The 19,768-nt window shown below is 40.9% G+C and overlaps 1 protein-coding gene across 1 annotated transcript in view; it reads left to right on the top strand.

The window, feature by feature from the left end:
* The window catches only part of enpp1 (ectonucleotide pyrophosphatase/phosphodiesterase 1), a gene marked incomplete at its 5' end in the record, with an annotated part of 30,166 nt that extends 11,400 nt beyond the window's left edge, over window positions 1-18,766 (top strand). Inside the window, 16 exons of the mRNA XM_079215977.1 lie at window positions 1,295-1,404; window positions 1,513-1,578; window positions 1,678-1,750; window positions 4,844-4,952; window positions 5,886-6,017; window positions 6,129-6,160; window positions 6,298-6,425; window positions 7,836-7,905; window positions 8,779-8,866; window positions 10,330-10,546; window positions 11,480-11,627; window positions 12,746-12,881; window positions 13,631-13,705; window positions 16,024-16,156; window positions 16,999-17,143; window positions 17,292-18,766. Coding sequence (XP_079072103.1) covers window positions 1,295-1,404; window positions 1,513-1,578; window positions 1,678-1,750; window positions 4,844-4,952; window positions 5,886-6,017; window positions 6,129-6,160; window positions 6,298-6,425; window positions 7,836-7,905; window positions 8,779-8,866; window positions 10,330-10,546; window positions 11,480-11,627; window positions 12,746-12,881; window positions 13,631-13,705; window positions 16,024-16,156; window positions 16,999-17,143; window positions 17,292-17,444 — 1,815 coding nt within the window. The 3' untranslated portion in view covers window positions 17,445-18,766. The remainder of the gene's footprint in view (window positions 1-1,294; window positions 1,405-1,512; window positions 1,579-1,677; window positions 1,751-4,843; window positions 4,953-5,885; window positions 6,018-6,128; window positions 6,161-6,297; window positions 6,426-7,835; window positions 7,906-8,778; window positions 8,867-10,329; window positions 10,547-11,479; window positions 11,628-12,745; window positions 12,882-13,630; window positions 13,706-16,023; window positions 16,157-16,998; window positions 17,144-17,291) is intronic.
* Between the last annotated feature and the right edge of the window lie 1,002 nt (window positions 18,767-19,768).

Genomic DNA, 19,768 nt, shown 5'->3' with positions numbered 1-19,768 from the left:
TAAGTTTTCATTCATCAGGGCCACAGCAGGGCAGTTCATGGAGATTCTGAGCCTGAAAGTATTGTGATGTAATATAAGAAGTTAACACACTGACATGAACCAGGAGGAGGCGCTTGTCTTGAGTATATAGTATGTATATATGAAGCACTGTGCTCAGATTTTCATAGCTGAGATTCGTCTCCCCCACGTGCAGTAATGAGTTTCTTGATATAATTATGGATTCTGCTGGGGCAAAATGACAGCTTGTGCTTGTTTAGATGTGTTGTGGTTCCAGTTTAAATGGGAGGTCTCTTAAATCTCATTCCTCAACTGTGTGACAGGCCGCCTCTAGAAAATAATCCATGCAGCAGCCGTATGACTTTCCAGGAGTCAAGGAGAAATAAATGAGTGATGACTCCTGGAATTAATTATTTCATAATGAACCAATACAACTAAGTGCATCTGCCAACGCATGTTGACAAGTCTGCTGCATCAACAAAACACTTCTACCTGATGAGTATATGACCTATACTCATCAGTAATGAGTATAGGTATTGATTTAACATCAACATATGCAGTTATATTTCCATCAGTCTTGGCTGTGAGGGATTACTCTTTTATCCTAATGGACTAAACACTGTTGTGATGAGATGCACTGAGACGAACGAATGAGGTAGTCTGTTAGTCTCTCATCTTGTTTTGCATTCTTTCTTTTCTTTTCTGCTCCTCTCCTTTTCTTTTGTCTCTTCTTCTTTCATCTATTTTCCTTTCATATCCTCTCCTTTCCTCCCATGTCTTCTCATTTTTCTCTGTTTCCTTTCCTTTCTTCCCTCCCATCTCCTTTTCTTTTGTCCCCTCTCCTCTTTTTTCATCTCCTCATCTCCTCTCCACTTACTTTATCCTCTCTCCTCTCATATCCTCTCATTTCCTCTTATCTCTTCTCCTTTTCTCTCTTTTTCCTTTCTTTCTTCTCTCCCTTCTCCTTTTCTTTTGTCCCCTCTCCTCTCCACTTACTTTCTCCTCTCTCCTTTCATATCCTCTCCTTTCCTCTTATCTCTTCTTCTTTTCTCTCCTTTCCCTTTCTTTTCTTCTCTACCATCTTCTTTTCTTTTGTCCCCTCTCCTCTCCACTTACGTTATCCCCTCTCCTTTCATATCCTCTCCTCTTATCTCGTCTCCTTTACTTTCCTTTTCCGTTCTACCCTTCCCTTCCATATCCTTTATATTATTTTCCTGTTCTTTTATCTCTTCTCCTCTCATCTGCTCTCCTCTCCTCCTCTCCTTCCCTCTCGTCTCCTCCCCTCTCCTCCTCTCAGGTCTGGATCACTGCCATGCGTCAGAAACTAAAAGTAGGAACCTTCTTCTGGCCAGGCTCAGATGTAAGAATCAACGGCACTTTCCCAGACTTATACAAGTCGTATGACCAGTAAGAGTGATGCCGTTTTATTCTAAAGTCATGACAAGAATATCAGTAACATACTCTAGTGGATTTTAAATATGTTCTTAGATAATATTATCTTTTTTTTGTGAACAGGAAAATTAATTTTAAGGACAGAGTGACAACCCTGTTTGAATGGATCAGTTTACCCCAGGGAGAAAGGTACCACACGTGCTTCATTATCATTAAAACATTTTATGTTGTGAGTCACCATCAAAAACCAGTGACCATCTCACTAAACCAATGTCTTTGTAATTTTAGACCTGACTTCTACACTCTGTACCTGGATGAACCTGACTCAGCAGGACATCGCCATGGACCAGCGAGCAGCCAGGTTAGTCTGTCGCTAAACATTAAACCTGCAACTATAAGCTGGTTGTTAATTACCAGAACAAGTACATATATGAAGTTTATACTTCGTCCTTTGAAACAATAGCCGGACAAAATTGATATTATGAACAATGCTGACAAAGTCGTTTTAGTCCATTGAATTTGCCTATTATTTATTTGCTGAAGCAAGTTATTGTTGAGGTGTTTACAGGATGGACTTACAGTTTCCCTGACTATTGTTCTCGTGCCGGAGTAACGCGTGACATCTGTGAAAGCTTCACAGTTTTTCTCAATTGCTAAAACACTAAAACCCATTGGCTGAACAAAGTTCTCAGTTGCCTGAACTCCATCCATCCATCCATTATCAGCCGCTTATCCGGGGTCGGGTCGCGGTGGCAGCAGGTTCAGCAGGCCGACCCAGGCTTCCCTCTCACCCGCAACACTTTCCAGCTCATTCTGGGGGATCCCGAGGCGTTCCAAGGCCAGCCGGGAGATATAATCCCTCCAGCGTGTCCTCGGTCTTCCCCGGGGTCTCCTACCAGTTGGGCGTGCCTGGAAAACCTCTAATGGGAGGCGTCCAGGAGGCATCCTGACTAGATGCCCGAACCACCTCAGCTGACTCCTTTCGACACGAAGGAGCAGCGACTCGACTCCAAGCTCCCCCCTGATGTCCGAGCTCCTTACCCTATCTCTAAGGGTGAGCCCGGCCACTCTGCGGAGGAAGCTCATTTCGGCCGCTTGTATCCGAGATCTCGTTCTTTCGGTCACGACCCAGAGTTCGTGACCATAGGTGAGGGTTGGAACATAGACCGACCAGTAAATGGAGAGCTTCGCCTTCCGGCTCAGCTCCCTCTTCACCAGGACGGACCGGTACAGCGCCTGTTTTACAGCTGCAGCCGCACCGATCCGTCTGTCGATCTCCCGCTCCACCTTGCCCTCACTCGTGAACAAGACCCGGAGATACTTGAACTCCTTCGCTTGGGGTAGGCAGTTTATCCCCACCTGGAGGGAGCAATCCACCGGTTTCCGGCAGAGCACCATGACATGTTGGCCGGGTTTAGGAGTTCCTCAAAGTGCTCTTTCCACCGCCCGACGATGTCCCCAGTCCGGGTCAGCAGTTCCCCCCCCCCTGCTGAGAACAGCCTGGGGAAGCCCCTGCTTTCCCTTCCTGAGCTGTCGGATGGTTTGCCAGAACTTCCTTGAGGCCAACCGAAAGTCCTTCTCCATGGCCTCCCCGAACTCCTCCCATGCCCGAGTTTTAGCATCCGCGACCATCGCAGCTGCAGCCCTTCTGGCCTGCCGGTACCCGTCAGCTGCTTCAGGAGACCCCTGGACCAGCCAGGCCCGAAAGGCCTCCTTCTTCAGTTTGACGGCTTCCCTCACCCCCGGTGTCCACCACCGGGTTCTCGGGTTGCCGCCACGACAGGCACCGATGACCTTCCGGCCACAGCTCCGAGCAGCCGCGTCCACAATAGAGGCTTTGAACATGGTCCACTCGTATTCCATGTCCCCAGCCTCCCTCGGGATTTGTGAGAAGTTCTTCCGGAGGTGGGAGTTGAAGACCTCCCGGACAAGATCCTCCGCCAGACCTTCCCAGTTCACCCTCACTACACGTTTGGGCTTGCCAGGTCTTTCTAGCCGACTCCCCCGCCATCTGATCCAACTCACCACCAGGTGGTGATCAGTTGACAGCTCTGCTCCTCTCTTCACCCGAGTGTCCAAGACATACGGCCGCAGATCAGATGATACGACTACAAAGTCGATCATTGATCTCCGGCCTAAGGTGTTCTGGTACCAGGTACACTTATGAGCCGCCTGAACTCATTTAGCTAATTGTGCAGTCTGTTGTCAATACCTTAAACTATTTCACATGGTAAAACACAATTTGCAGATCTCACATATACCTTTCAGCAAAACTATAAACACATTCTCATTCTCAAAACACATTCTGCACTCTAATGCACATGTCATCCATACTGGTAAACACAAGTGGCAACAATCAAATACAAATAGAGAACACATGTCATTGAGTAAACACAATCACTCAAAATTGATTTCACTTGTATCAAATGATGTGACACAACCAATATAAGCCAGTTTAGAGAGCAAACAGGTGGTTGAAAGTGTGAAGGAGAAAGTCTGAGAATGGATAGAAGAAAGAATGTGAGAGGATGAGGACAAGTGTGTATATGAGGTGGGCCTGACCCAGCCCAAAGACAAGAAGAAGCACATTGATGACATGTTGACTCCTTTGATTTTTGTCCCTTTTACTGTAGTATTGTATACTGTAGTAGGCCTACAGTGCATTGTAGGCTGTATAATGTACAATAAACAAATTGTATGGCCTTGAACATCGTGCTTTCTATTTGTTACAGTAACAGTACTGACTGCTCAATAGATTTTGACTGGTTGCAGGTTCATATCAACAAAGAACAAGAATTACAGTATCATAGAGACAAAGGACACGTTTGTGAGATGCAGGTACAGTACTGTAAAAATAGGGGTACAAGGAGGAGGAAGAACAAAAGAAATTGCAAAGAGCAACGCACAGTTGTAATTTCTGATCAATTTTGAGCGTTCTCTACCCAGCCATGGTGAATATGTACAAGACCTACAATCTATGGCCCCCAGTTGAGGTTGGACCGATAGTGACATAGTTTATTGGTGAAAATGTTAAGAGATAAGCAGCAGTGAACCCAAATCCATACAAATATATATATATATATATATATATATATTATATTTAGAACATGTTTTTGTTCATATGAAATTTGTTTTGAGATTAAAAATCTACTTCTCCCTGAGAACTATATGTTTTGAACAATGTGTTTTCTATTTATTGGTGTATTGTTTACTGACTGCTTGATAGTGTATATTATTTTGATCACTTTGTTTATGATTTGAGAGCAGTGTTTAGTTTTGAGCACAGGTAAATCTGTTTTGAGGCGAAAGTTTCATTTTGCAAGAGGATTCAGAGGTTTTGTAAATAGTGCTTGAAGATGAGGTTTTGTGTTTACAGTTTTAAGAAAATGGGTGACCGTTTCAAGAAATGTGTCTTAGCGATCGAGAAAAACTGTAAATGCTGTTGTGCCTTCAGGTCCTTGAGGCCTTGGAAGCTGTGGACAAGATTATGGGCATGCTGATGGATGGCCTGACGCAGAGAGACCTGCACCATTGTGTCAACATTATAATCCTATCAGACCACGGTGAGATGACTAAACAGCCTGCAAACATGCTCATTTTAGTGTCATTTTACAATTTATTAATTACAATTTGTTCAAAAAGTTGACTAAACAATCATTAAAATAGAAGTGAACTCAACATAAAATTCCATACATTCTTTAAAATGTACATTGATAAAACATTTTTTACAAACATGCAATTCAGAAGAAGATGTATTTTCTGTCCCTTTTTTCTTTGTGTGTGTGTGTGTTTTTTAAAGGTGTGCATTTGCATCCACACACTCGGGTCATCCCTTCCCTTCTATCTGTGTTTACACAGTAGTGAGATGTAGAATCGTTTTAACGCCTGTTAAAGTCTCTAAGTTTAAGTCCTCCTCAGTCTTTAAAGTCCTGAGGAGGACTTTAGAGACTTTAAATGCTTGGTTTATAATAAACTACAGTTTCATGTTAGAGGGAAATTGATGAAAAATTAGTGTGTTATCTGGTAAAAACTGGTCTCAGTGTTATGTAAGCGGGATATTGTGTGACGAGAAGTTTCTCTGGACATCTGGAGACCATATGCTTAGTCTTGTAATTAGGTATATTTAAAAAAAATTGCAGGAATGCGTGGTTCAGGGGCGATGCCCAGTTATCTTCATCAAAGACATCATTTCCAAAAGAAGATATTCATTTTGTTGTGCTGTCCTAGTTAGTTTGCAGCAAGCCGACTCTGACAAATTAAGTGCATTTCTGACGAGATAAACCTTTGTATCCCTCCAGGGAAAAGAGCATTCAAGTTAAACAACAGCAGCAAAAACAAGACAAATTATGCATATAGTAGAATCATGGATGTTGGTGCTCAACTTCACATATTTCATGCAATCCTTGCTAGATTTGTCAAGTATTTACAAATTCAAACACAAAGCTTCACCATATATGAATAGAAAAACTGAGGACAAAATAATGTATATTTCCCAGGCATGGAGGAGGCTTCATGTGAAAAGGCAGCATATGTGTCGACCTACTTGAACAAAACCGAAGGCTTTTCCGTCATCCAAGGCGCGGCTGCTCGCATCAGACCCCATCGCCTCCCAGAGGATTTCTTTTCCTGTAAGTTGCTGTCGATAACACCCAACTTCCCCTTCTTGCAGCTTTGCAGCATCACTCAGTGTCAGTTTTTAACCAGTGTGGCTGACCCTGTCCCTGTGTTTCCCTCCTCAGTTGACTATGAGGGTCTAATGAAGAACCTGTCGGTATGCGAAGTATTCCAAATTTGACTTTTGTGTTGATAAGAAGAAAGAAAAATTATCTGCTTGCTTGGCCTCACGTCTAACAATCCCATTCTCCCTGTGCTGTGGGTTGACTGTCCTCTGCTGTGTCTGTTCTGAAGTGCAGGACTGCTGACCAGCCGATGAGGCCGTACCTCAAAGAAAACCTCCCCAAAAGGATGCACTTTGCTAACAACAAACGCATAGAGAGAGGACACCTGTACATGAAGCCGGGGTGGCAGGCTGCGCTGTAAGTCACCAATCCAGCCGCAGAGTTCACTGTGTGAGGTCATCAAGAATGGCATAAAGAAGTTGAAAAGAGGACAACTTTTGGAAAGCAGTGGTGTAATTCTAACACAGGCATAGTTCAGGTTTAATCATTTGTTCAGTCAAACTCTTTGTAGTTTGTCAGTTTGAACTTGGAAATGTATTCTTGAACTTTATGACCAGATACAAATGCATGTTATTACATGCTATCAAGTGACACCTGCTGATATAATGATTCTGCCAAAGCACACATAAATGTCTCTTCAAACCAACAGAGAAAAGGGAGTAACTGTAGTTTATCCCAAATCTCAACAATGTGTCATGCAGACCCAGGGAGCTTAATAAATGACCTGGCCCAGCTGCACGGCACGCAGGAATAAATCCCTCCGGCCCGTGGAGGAGCGTGTTCCAGCCTTGAGTCAGCCCCATTCCCTGAAGAAGAACATTAGAAGTGGTTGAAAACTCAAAAGCTAGCCTGGACCTTTTGAGCTTATATTGTTTTACACACATTTAGTTTGCCTTTGTTCCTTCAAAAAGATATAAAAAGAGCATAGCCAAAAAATAGCTGAAATGTCGGAGAGCTGACCCAGCTGATTTATTTTTTAAGATTGCAATGTTCCTTTATGGTTTTCAAAAACATAAAATGCAATACTCTGTATTTAGTGGCAAGAAGGGCCTGTCAGCAAAAAACGCTTTCTCACTGACTGCAAGGAAAAAATCAAACTTTTAATAACTATCCGGTTACTTGTGTTCCATTAATTTAATTTATATGAGAATTTAAAGTGCAGCAGGCTTGCAAAACAACCTTTTACCGCACATTTAATTGAATGGCAATCTTGAAATTGAAGAACAAAGTTAGAGAACAAAGGATGACCTGAGACTATTTATTTAGCTTGGTAGAAGACTAAAATACAAAGATTAAATAATATAAACATAAAGCCATAGTGCTTGTCATCACATCTCCCAGAGTTAACATGGTTAACAGTTTATATGCACTGGAAGTACCAGAGAGTGTTTAAGAATGTAAATATCCGGTTATAGGGGGGGAGGGGGGGGGAGTGTTCTTTGGCCACACAGAAGTTAGAAGTTGAAGCATTTACAGTAATTAGTGTTAGTCATTTATAATGAATGAGGCATTTATGTTGGAGAAGAGTTGTACAACTCATTGGATAGCAACCATGTAATCATGGGAAATTGTTTCAGGCTGAAGAATGCGGTCTGCAATGCAATATGGCCTGCTCTTCAGCTTATATAGATTTTGATTCGCCTGACCATGAAGTTGAATATAAGGAGGAAAACACTTGTCAAGAACAATCAGTGTTTTTGTGACTTTTACCCTTTATTCCTTCCACTTCAACTCCTCAGATTAAATGTTTCTATTCTATCCTGACAGTAACCGAAAGGAACTCAAGTATTGCACCGGTGGATTCCACGGCTCCGATAACCTCTTCCCCAACATGCAGGTCAGAGGAAGGAAAGACGCATGTGTTCATCCGTCATGCATGTTTATCACAATATCCTGAATCCTGAAAAACAAGAGTGTCTGAAAGACTTAAACCTTTAGTGTTTAACTTGTCAGATGTAAACTAGCCTCCAGAAAACAGAGATACATTAAAGAGCATAAAGATATTTTACTCAAGAACAACTGTTTCTGCTTCAGTTACATTTGGTTCAGACCAGACACAGTAGCAGTGACACTATTTTATTTATTAGCAGATTGACCACTGTTGTCACTGGATTTAGGAGTTAATGGTGAGTCTAAATAAAAGACACATCTCTGTATTTGCTGTACAAATACTGTGGAGCTCTGAAACTCTACTTGAGCACAGTAGTTACAGTTGTGTTTAGAAATTGCTCTCCACCTTCACATTCTCTGCTATGAATGGAGTTGGCCTAATTTGGAAATGTGTTTGTGTCTGCCCGCCTTCATGTTAGTCATCACAAGACGTCGGTGGATGTTTCCGTACATGGTTGACTCTGGAGTTTGACCTGGTCAAATTAGCTTAAAAGTTGCTGACTTTTCTAAGAAAAAGATCTGAGTTGATAAAAATATCCACACACAGCAAAGAAAAGTGTGAGTTTAGTCACCTGCAAATATCCCCAAACCCACCCAACCAACACGTTTCCTAGAATACTTTCCAAGGTTGTGAAAGGTCACTTCACTACTTAAGTTCATTTCAAATATTTACACGTGTTTGACATTGTGTTATTTACAGAAAGAGTTTAAATCAAGCTTGCCTTTGCGGTCCCAATGGTTCTCTGTACTTTCTCATTTGCAAATGTCTCCAAATAGATCCATAAATGTCAATATGGTAATGTCTATCTATTTTTTTCAGGCTATCTTCATTGCCTATGGTCCAGGATTCAAAGAAAAAACTGTTGTGCCTCCTTTTGAAAGCATTGAAATCTATAACCTCATGTGTGGTAAGGGAAGTGTACTTTATCCTCCTTTTGCTGTAGCTCCTTCTTCCTTAGTCTTTTATTTTAGTATTTAAATGAATACTTTATAAAATAAAATGGGTTCTATATGAGTCTCCCCTTTACATACATGCTACCTATATTTTGCATGCAGTTTAATTGTGTTTTTTTCCCCACCTATTCTAAAAATTGTGTATTTTAATATGACTGCATATTGGGGAGGCCTCCCATTAGAGGTTTTCCAGGCACGTCCAACTGGTAGGAGACCCCGGGGAAGACCGAGGACACGCTGGAGGGATTATATCTCCCGGCTGGCCTTGGAACGCCTCGGGATCCCCCAGAATGAGCTGGAAAGTGTTGCGGGTGAGAGGGAAGCCTGGGTCGGCCTGCTGAACCTGCTGCCACCGCGACCCGACCCCGGATAAGCGGCTGATAATGGATGGATGGATGGATGCATATTGGGGTCCCTGAACAGTTTTCCTGTCATACCCAAATTAAGCAATTCCAAGACTAAGACCCTTCTGAGTGGAATGAGTTAAAGTACAATCATGTGTGATGATGCTCGTGCTCATAGTAGCCATTTCACATTTGTTTAAACTTGACGTCACTGTATAAAATGACCTTGAGGATAATCACAGCCTCATGGAACTTTACAACCACAAACCTTGGAACATCCAGATAATTTAGGTATATTGACAAAACCTGTGTTTCTGAGCAGTTTCTGGAGGTGAATGGCTTGCCATCCAATTGCTGAAATCTTCAAACACAGTTAAACAAAGTTCAGAAAAGGAAACGGGTGCACTTCCCCATGTACCGAATTTCAGTTTGTTAGATGCCTCCAAAAAAAGAGCAGCAGAAAATAAAGAGCAGCCACATCAACCAGATGTCATCAAAAAGAGGAACTGACACAATCTGATGACGATCAACAGTTCAACCCAGGTGTTTAAGCCACAGAGTAACACACAGAATGGATGGCATTGACAGACTATATTTGGTCACAACTACAGTTAAGGAGGTCACTTAAGGTCAAAGTAGGACCGAGTACAGAAGCTCTTCAAAAGACAGATGATGTTCGTTGTACACATTTTCCCATCCAAGTAATTTGTTCATATAATATGATCAAATTATGGGCCGTTACGTATGACTTACAAAAAGAAAATTAGCACATAAAATAGCACATTTGTGTCTGACTAGTAGCACCCTATATAATATGAAGAAACCTTATATAAAGAAAACTTTCTTGCTTTGTTTAGCTTAAATATAGTACTTTGAAATCTGTCTGATCCCTCATGTTGCTGGTTCCAACATTGTAGTGGTGTCACAAAATCTGTGTATCTCGACTGTATAATGATATCATGAAATATTATTTTAACTGTCAGTAAAGATGGTCGAATTTATGAAAAGGTTGTCAAAAAAATACTGACATGCTGTGTGTTAAAATGTACAGTTTTTCTCTCTTCCTCCTCTAGATCTTCTCGGTATTCGTCCCGCTCCAAACAATGGCACTCACGGCAGTCTGAACCACCTTCTGAAGAGTCCCGTCCACCAGCCAGTCCACCCAGCACAGCTCTCCCATGACACCCCGTGTGAGGCCAGTGACCCTGTCCCCGCTGACGACCTGCAGTGCTCCTGTACATCCCAGAACAAGGCAGCGGTATGTGCCAACACGTCATTGGCGTCATGGCAGTGCTTGTCAAAAACCTTTGGATGTATTACCATGACATTTGATGAAGATATTGATGTTCTCAGAGGAAAAATGCCGCTGAGTTTTCACTTACCCGGTGTAAATAGCTCAGCTTCTATCAGTAGAAATACAGAAATACACACATTCATTATCCCGTCAGGATGAATTGTAATTTATTCATTTTTTAAAGTGCTTTATCAGTTGTCAGTAATTTTTCATACAAAATATCTACAAAGCCAATGTCCCATCGTCCTCAGCTGGTTTTTGTGTTTTTAGGAAAAGTTAGCATGCTAAGATGTTGAACATTGCCTTTGTTACGACAGCATGTAAGCATGACCATTGTGATTTATTTAGTTGTTTAATTGCTTTGTGAAGGTGGCCTTTTATTTATTTCCAAAATAAATACACGTCAGCTAGTTAGCATGTGCTGATGTTAGCATTTAGCTAAAAGCCACCATACATATCCGTATCCAACATGTATTGCCTCACAGAGCCGCGGACATGACTGTGGACTCGATTCGTAACATTTTTCGTGTTACAGTTAATGTTCCCCTCCATGTGCTTTTATTGATGCAAATGATTTAAAATGTAGTGAAATAAAATACTTAAATTAGTATTACATTTTCTCAAAGTCAAATTACCAGTTACAGCTATACTAACCTCAAATTGACAAATACTCAGAAGCAGATCCTTTCCAGTGCAGATATTTAAAAACGTGCCAGGCTTTATACACTGAATGGTGAAAGTGTTGATTTGAATGTATTTACAACAAGCACATTGACAATAATTTATTTTTAGGAGACCGATTTGAACAGAGTTCTCATGTCAACTAATTCCAGTGAGTATTGTTGTATTCATTAATAAGTTTAATACGTTTTTTTGAGAAAACGTTGCGTGATGTTTATCCATTGTCCATTTTTAGGTGTTAAAGCTAGTTTACGTCGCCTCCACCATCCCTTTGGTACCCCTCGAGTCGTCCAACCAGGTGCCACCTTTTGTCTTCTCCACCAATCCAACTACCTCAACGGATACAGCAAAGACCGCCTCATGGCCCTGTGGGTGTCGTACACCATCCGGCCTCTGGTGAGTCTTTTATCTCTAAACATAGACTGTACAGTGGAGCGATCCCGGCTGTATTTCATCTGTGGTTGAGGCATGGCAGGAGATTGTTTCTGAGTATCTGAACTCTTTACCTAAGCAGCTGTTACTCATCTTCTGTGCTCATGTTGGCTCAAATTCTTCTTGTCTTTTTCATTATGCAGTTGAGGTTTAGTGTAAATCATGACTTCAGGCAGAATGATACATTCCCGGGAGAGTTTAAACTGTTGATCTATTCCATATGAATGATGGAGCTACTGAGGGTTTGTTTTCATTCAGGCACAATGCAAGTTGAATATGGTTGTACTTAAGCCTTCATTTTGTCTTGAAGGAATTGTGGTTTAGATTGGTTTTTTTTAAACCAGTATTTTGCTCAACCCACTTGTACACCCACGGAAAACTTCAATTTCACAGCTTGTCAGAGTTAACAACTCCATATGACACTAGCTTCAAGCTAATTTACCCACGTGAAAATCAATTGGTCAATGAAAAGCGTGAAGCCATGCTAAATTTTTACATATTTTTGCAAATATAGGATGTTTTAAAATGTGCACGTGTTTTATGCTTTATTTTTCTGCCTGTAATCGAATACAACACTGTCTCAGATTTTCTTATATTTTCACATAAGTTTACTGTAAAGAGCTACTGTATATAAACTGATACTATTTAGAGTGGAAATGAGAATGTCCTTGACATAAACTCTCCATTTAAACACACATAAATTTATTTATCACTGGATATCGATTTATTCCCCATTGATTTTGAATTGTATGCTCGCCTGTATTTTTACATTTTGAGTCATGCTAGCAGCTTGACTCTATTGGTCCACCACTTCGGCCCAGAGTGAAATATCTCAACAACAATTGGATTTTCTTTTACGGCCATTCATGATCCTCGGAGTGTGAACCCTAATAAATTAGGTGAACACGTGACCTTTTATTCAGCACTATCAATTGGACATTTTCTTCTAGAGAGCTCTATAAACAGAAACAGTGCTGTGTCCTCGCTGACACTGACGAAGCAAAACCAAGCCAAGTGCTCTTGCGCAACACGCAGTCCCGCTCCAAAGTGTCAACAACTGACTGATCCTCTCTCTCTCTCAGACCAGAGTCCGACCCCTGAGCCCGGCGTTGGAGGAGTGTGTTCGTGCTGACGTGCGCATCCCACCGGCCACCAGCCAGCTGTGTCTGCGCTACAGAAACAACCCCGTTCTGTCCTTCGGCCTGCTGCATCCCCCCAGTGAGTGTGTGTGTGTGTGTGTGTGTGTGTGTGTGTGTGTGTGTGTGTGTGTGTGTGTGTGTGTGTGTGTGTGTGTGTGTGTGTGTGTGTGTGTGTGTGTGTGTGTGTGTGTGTGTGTGTGTGTGTGTGTGTGTGTGTGTGACTATGTATATATGTATAGCACGCCGTCCCCGGCCGGGTGTTGAATTCAAGTTGACGTGTTTCAGAGCCACATTCTCATGTAAAAATGCGCCCATTCTTTTTGTCTGCAACAGTAGAGAGAGTCCCATCCCCCCTTATCGAGACACTGTAGATTTACTGCATTTTTTATGTAATTCAGGCTTCAGGTAGCTCCACAAAAGGAAGTGTGAAAGAGAGCAGTAAAAGCTCTGAAACAGCTGTGAGAAAGTTGGACCAAAATTAGACATTTTATTTTCCTCATAGCTCAGATTTGTGCAGTTAAATGAAATTTGAGCTGTGACGATTACTTGCTTCATCGATAAGTCGATTGACCGGAAATTAATGAAAAGAATGATTGAATATAATCAGGCAGGTATTGAAAAGAAACGTTAGTTGCAGCTGTAAATGACTTTACCTCTTATTTATTTATCTCCACCAACATGTGAAGTATCTGTCTCAGCCAGATAGTTCTTTATTACCTCTTTTCACAGAACACGTCAGACTTTTACAACATGCACTTAATGTTTTAAGTCTTTACCCAAATTGCAAACACATTAAATTTGACTTCACTTCTCATTTTCTCTCTTTAGATCTAAATGCCAACGGACCCGAGGCAGACTCTTTAATCACGAGCAACATGGCACCAATGTTCCCTGCATTTAAAGGTGAGTCGGTCTTCTAAACATCTATCTGCTCCTGTTTTCTAGATGCACCCAAAGCTGTAGACGGTGATGCACGAGTTAACGTTGAATTCCAAAGTTGTCGGAAGGGTTAATTTGCAACATGAATAGGAGCTTTTGAGCTGAATGAGAGCTGAACAATTTAATTAACTAGTGAACTGAATAGATAGTCTGGATCACAACTACATGTCATGTCATGCTGTTTAGTGCGTTAAACACTCTTGTTTTCAGTGCAGGTATTGTGGTTTGTTCAGTTCTCGTGAGCCATTTTTATTGCTCAATATTATACTTTTTCCAAAAAACTAAGGCTATACTTTTGGTTCTTAAATAGACACAACAGGAGTCAGAAGATCTAACCACTATGATTATATGGGACTACTGTACTTTGATTGAGTCAAGCTCTTTATCGAAAACATAACCAACGGTTTTGTTTAGACGAACATTTCAAGAGTTAATCCTCCTGCCCTCCGACTGTAAGGCACTGAATTTTTCCTCACATTAAGATTCACTTTTAAGGTGGTCTAATGGCATGACTTGTAGATCGTGCTGGGTGATTAATATATCAAAATGTGAGTGATTGAGACAACACAGCTCTTGTCGGGTTTCCACTGGGGCCACCCACACTATAAACGGAAACTCTCTCTCACTAGTGTGAGGTCCCATTGGAAGGAAACCCGTACATGTACTGCTGTGTATGTTTGAGGCCTGTATATGAATCAGCTAACCAATGCTGCCCCCTGGTGGCACATCCCTGTGCCCACACTATGTGAACCTTTATGACACTGGTGTCAAACTCAAGGCCCGGGGGCCGAATCCGGCCCGCCGCCGCTCCGTCATTTTTTTTTTCCAGTGAATCGCGGACCTTTGCATGGGCTTTTATTTTGAAAGGGATTTTTTATGCAGCGGAGTGCCAACTATTCACACTCAGCAATGCTGCGTTCACAACACGCTTTACTTGAGTGAGTTTACACGTTGGACTATTTGTGATAGTTAAGCTTCATTACCGACTTTTTTATTCCGTGTTTGTGCATGAAAACACTAAGTCTGTTAAAAAAGGCTGAAGTTATAAAAATAGTATGTGTGTTGTATTACCTCATGTCCTTAAGATGCACTTTGGGGTTTTTAATTGAGTGTAAAAGGGAATATTTCAAAAAAAAAATTTGTGTTGGCATGCTGTGATATTGTGTACTTTCTCAGGTTTAAACTGCACCATATCATTAAATCAATTTGAGAAGTTGAAAATGTTCCTCGCATTGGATATCAGCTTGTCATTAAGGGGTCAGGATGGGTCCTGCAGCAAGACCAGTTTAGAACCACTGCCCCAGACCAGTTAAGAGCCACTGCCCCAGACCAGTTCAGAACCACTTCCCCAGACCAGTTCAGAACCACTGCCCCAGACCAGTTGAACCACTGCCCCAGACCAGTTGAACCACTGCCCCAGACCACATGCATGTCTTTATTTGCTCACAATTATTTGTTGGACCAGTTATGTCCTTCTCAACTGTGACAAAAAAGCTTTGAAGAAAGTTAATATAATAACGTGTGTTTGATCTTTGTCTTTGTTATTTTCTTCTATTTTAAGTTTGATCTTTTATAATTATATAATTATTATAATTTAGTAATGTGGGTTTCTTAACCCTAAATTAAATGAACTTCTGTCATAGTTACAGAGAAATTTGATTACATATATTTTTACATTTATATAAATGCATGTACAATATTTTTACACTTGAATAAACAATAATCTAATACAAAGACAGTTATTTAACATTATGTTCGGGAGGAGTTAAATGTATACAGTGTTGCAGTTACAAGCGGCCCTTTGAGGACGACCATGATGTTGATGTGGTGAAAATGAGTTTGACACCCCTGCTTTATGAGTTCTGATTTACATGTTATATCTTGTTTTTGCAATTAAAGTAAAGATGAAACAAACAATAAAACACTTTTATGTTAATAAGCTGATAGGTAGGTTTATTGTTTTACATTTAAATTTGTATTGATGTAATCACCGGCTTTTCTCTAATAAGATAAAATAAGATTGCAGCAGCAGACGGGTAAAGTGCAAGAGACACATATTAAAATAAAAACAAGTAATATAAATAAACAGTTAAACAGTCATAAAAACAGTAAAGAATCCACAATAGCAATATTATGTTTACAGACAGAACACAATGTATTTATATTGCATCAGTTGAAGTGATTAAAGTGACCAAAGTGATTGAAGTGATTACCGTATCATCAATTGTGTGGTAACTTTGGAGAACTAAAAAGGCTCCTGTGTTAAATTTCCTTAATCACAGATGTTTGGATCCATGTCCATGATGTCCTTCTTCCAAAATATTCACAACAGCTGAACGGAGTTAACGTCATGAGTGGGCCGATATTTGATAAAGACGTTGATGGAAATGTTGATGCGCTCATAGCAATCTCCGGGTAAGTCAACACACACGTCAGGTGATCGATTCTGGTTGCATCCTAAAATGTGTTACATGAACAATTAATCTGCCTATTTTCTTGATTCATTTTTGTCATTTTTTATTAATTTATGAAGTGAAAAAGATGACCAAAGTGACAGTTGGAAAATTAACTTGTTTTGTCCGACTAACAGCCCAAAAAACACTTTATTCAGTTTGCTGTCATATATGAAATACTTGTTTAAGGGCTTTAACATAACTGGCAGGTAATTTGTTTGACATCGGGAGTTTTGCCCCTCTCCACCTTAGCTGAGGTCATTTCAATCAAGAGATACTTCATTAGAATTTAACAATAATGTATTACATATACATTACATTTGAAAAGAGCAAAGTCTTTCGCGATTGGACTCCATCCTAAAGTAAGATAATCGAGTGGCAGCGATGCTGAGGGCAGAATCCCCCCCTGAGTCTAGACACTGCTGTGATGAAGGGAGTTACTGCAATCTGATGAATGAAGAGCAGACTGGAGGTGACGGGGGTGAAGGATGGTCGCATTACAAATAAACTTGCCTTGCCTAGCATCAGATTTGAGCTAAAATGACAACTGACAGCAGCAGAGAGGAGAACATATTTAAAGTTTGACAGCAACGATGTGATTGGCTGCAGGAAACGGTGCAGAGTCTGGTTGGTTCATTTAAAGTAAGCGCCCACAATCAGCTGACAGTCTCTATTTCTCCCTGTGATAACTCTGAGAGATTAAAAGCAGTGTAAAGAGAGTCTTAAGCTTCATATGAAAGAACACATGAGTTAAAGTTTTTTATAAAGGAGTTTTTAAAAACCTGAGATCTCTGGTTTCTCCAGGAATGAAGCGCCCATCCCGACACATTTCTTCCTGATCCTGACCAGCTGTGGGAACTCGACCTTCAGCCCTGTTGACTGCAAGGTTCCCCTGCAGGCCAAGTCCTTCATCCTGCCCCATAGACCTGACCACACTGAGAGCTGTGCTGTGAGTTACTCCACTGACTCCTCTCCTACACGTTTATACACATCAGCTACCTCTGTAGAAACCTATACTGGCAGATCCTACAGTGGAAAAAACACATTGATCATTTTCTTTGTTCTGATTTTCTACTTTTTTTTTACTTTCCCCTCAGAGCGGGTCCGACTTGACGTGGGTGGAAGGTTGGCTGCAGTTTCACACAGCGCGGGTCCGAGACATCGAGCTGCTGGCAGGACTCAGCTTCTACCACGACAGGTTATCAGTGGAAGAGACGCTACAGCTCAAGACATTGCTACATACTGCGTAAAATCGGAGACATTATTAAATGAAGCTTTAATTTCCAATGGAAGCCATATTGGTCTGCGGCACAGGCCTCAGTCCACATAGACACAGCTAACGGGTGCCTCACTTGTAAAAGTTCCCTGTGTTCAAACCAAATTTAGTCCATCTGGGTTTTTTGTGATATGTCTGATTCCCCCCAAAATGTATAATAGTCAATGTGTGATAGCTGTATATTTGTTTTTGAGGATGTTTTTTCATGGATGATTTTATAGCTTTCGGGCTCTGCAGCTCTTTACCAAAGACGGCTTCACATCTGCTGAGTGGCTCCAAAGTATTTCCTCAGATGGGAACAAAATAAAAGGGAAAAGAAACATTTATTGATGAAAGACAAATCTATTTATACTACAATTGCTTTTATTGGTAGGGGCACATCAAGAAACATACAACAATCTGGAAACAGTTGTGTTTGCTGGCACACATCTGGACAGCTGCATGTAGCAGCCTCAAAAACACCCAAGAATTAAAGGAACTTTTGCTGTACCAAAAGAAACCTGCCAGATGTTGTCATCGTATGTTGGTTGTTATTTTTGTATTTTCTTTATACGGCACTAATGTTGTTTTAGTACTTTGTGATTTCTTTTATTTTTATTTTTGGTTATTGCCATTTTGGAGATAATTAAACAGTTTAGAGTGTGTGTATGTGTGTTAACTGGATGCTTGGATAGCTAATAAGACAGATTCGCCCCTGGGTACTGACATGTAACGGGCCTACCACCTCTCCTACATAGGAGCAATACACCCAAACTGAAACAGACAAAATTACTGCAAACTGCATCGTTTTAAGGTTATTTTGAGTAATTTTTTACTCGTTTTATTACTTAAAATGTTGCGCCTTTTTTCATTTCTAAAGTATCTTTGTAGCCATTTATGTCTTATTTCTGGTCATTTTGCGTTCTTTCGTGGTCGTTTTGCTTTTCCTAACATTCTGCAGGTGAAGCAGTTGTAGCTGTTGGTTGAAAAACTGCTGCAGGACTTCAATATTTACTTTATGCTGGAGATGAGGAGGGCTGTCTGGGCCCAGTAGTCATGAGTCAGTGTTGGGTGTTTGTGTGTGCATGTGTGTGTGTTTGTGAAGATGAAATTATTTCTAGGATCAACACAATTACTGTTCAATCTTTTTATCTTTGCTCTTTACAACACAAGTTTAAGGTCGCAGGTAGTTTGAGGAAAATAAGAAAAGTTCAACAGATGTTGTCATCTCCATCCTGTATTCCAGGTTTGTTTGTGGTATTGTAAGAAATGACAACCACGGTCACACAATTTCATATAAAAACTCTTCTACACTGACCTTGTTACTTGTTACTCGTGTTCTTTATTCCTTACCCATTACACAAAGAGATCAGGGCTGCACAAAAACACTTTCTGCATAAAGTATCTTAACAAAATGTGAGAAATAACCATCCAGCAGGTTCTCTGTTGGCCCTGCCTATAGATAGCAGCCGTATAGTGAACTCAAAAAGGAAGGAAACCACGCTCTAGATGCGTTCCTCTGTGTATAAAATCTGCCCCTTCCTCAGGCTGACCCCTTTGGCAATGCAGCCAGCCTGAAGGTAAGATCCTGCAGCTCTGTCTCTGCACCACTTTGACTCTGTCACAAACTTGAGATGACTTCCCTTTTGAGTTTATTTTTGTTTTTGCTGTAGTCAAAGTTATCTGCCAGTTGAGATTTAGCAACAAAGTCATAGTGTTGAGCAAATGTTTTGTAATCGCAGCTCACAGTTAAGTCATCGTCTAAGGAAAAATCCACAGTGACTGTTGTTGTAATGAGTAAACTAAGTCTAAATGCACCGTTTCAGTGGAAGTCCTTTGTCTTTGTGTTGCTGACTGTGTAAGGTGCATTGTCATTCTGCATTGTTCTGTGTTGACTGAGGCATATACATCTGGACATGTAGAGGAAAACTTGAGGTGTTGTTAGATTACTTTATTTGTTTCATGTGTAATCTGTGATTGCATCCGTCTTTCATTCAGCAAAAAATGAAACAAAAAGTTCCTTAACTGTGATTTAGCTGATGTGAAATGTTGGCGATGAGCTGTGGAAAACTACTTGTAAACCCACTACAGGGTTTTAAGAGTTCACAGAAGTCAAAACCATGACAATAAATTCCTGCAAGGTAGTTTGAGACTCACATGCTCAAAGCAGTTGGCAGTAGGTTTGTGTGACCTCGTCAGGTTTTGGAAAAGCAGGTCATTTCCTCTAAAGTAAAGGACCCTCAGTATGTGGTGACCATGACAGTCGTTTGGTTTTAATTTGGAATTAGCTTGTGGTGATGAGTCTGGTTGTGAGCGTAA

This window comes from Taurulus bubalis (assembly GCF_910589615.1).
Source record: "Taurulus bubalis genome assembly, chromosome: 3".
Taxonomy (NCBI): Eukaryota; Metazoa; Chordata; class Actinopteri; order Perciformes; family Cottidae; genus Taurulus; species Taurulus bubalis.
Note: the sequence above shows the minus strand (reverse complement) of the source record. Positions and strands in the feature narration are given on the sequence as shown.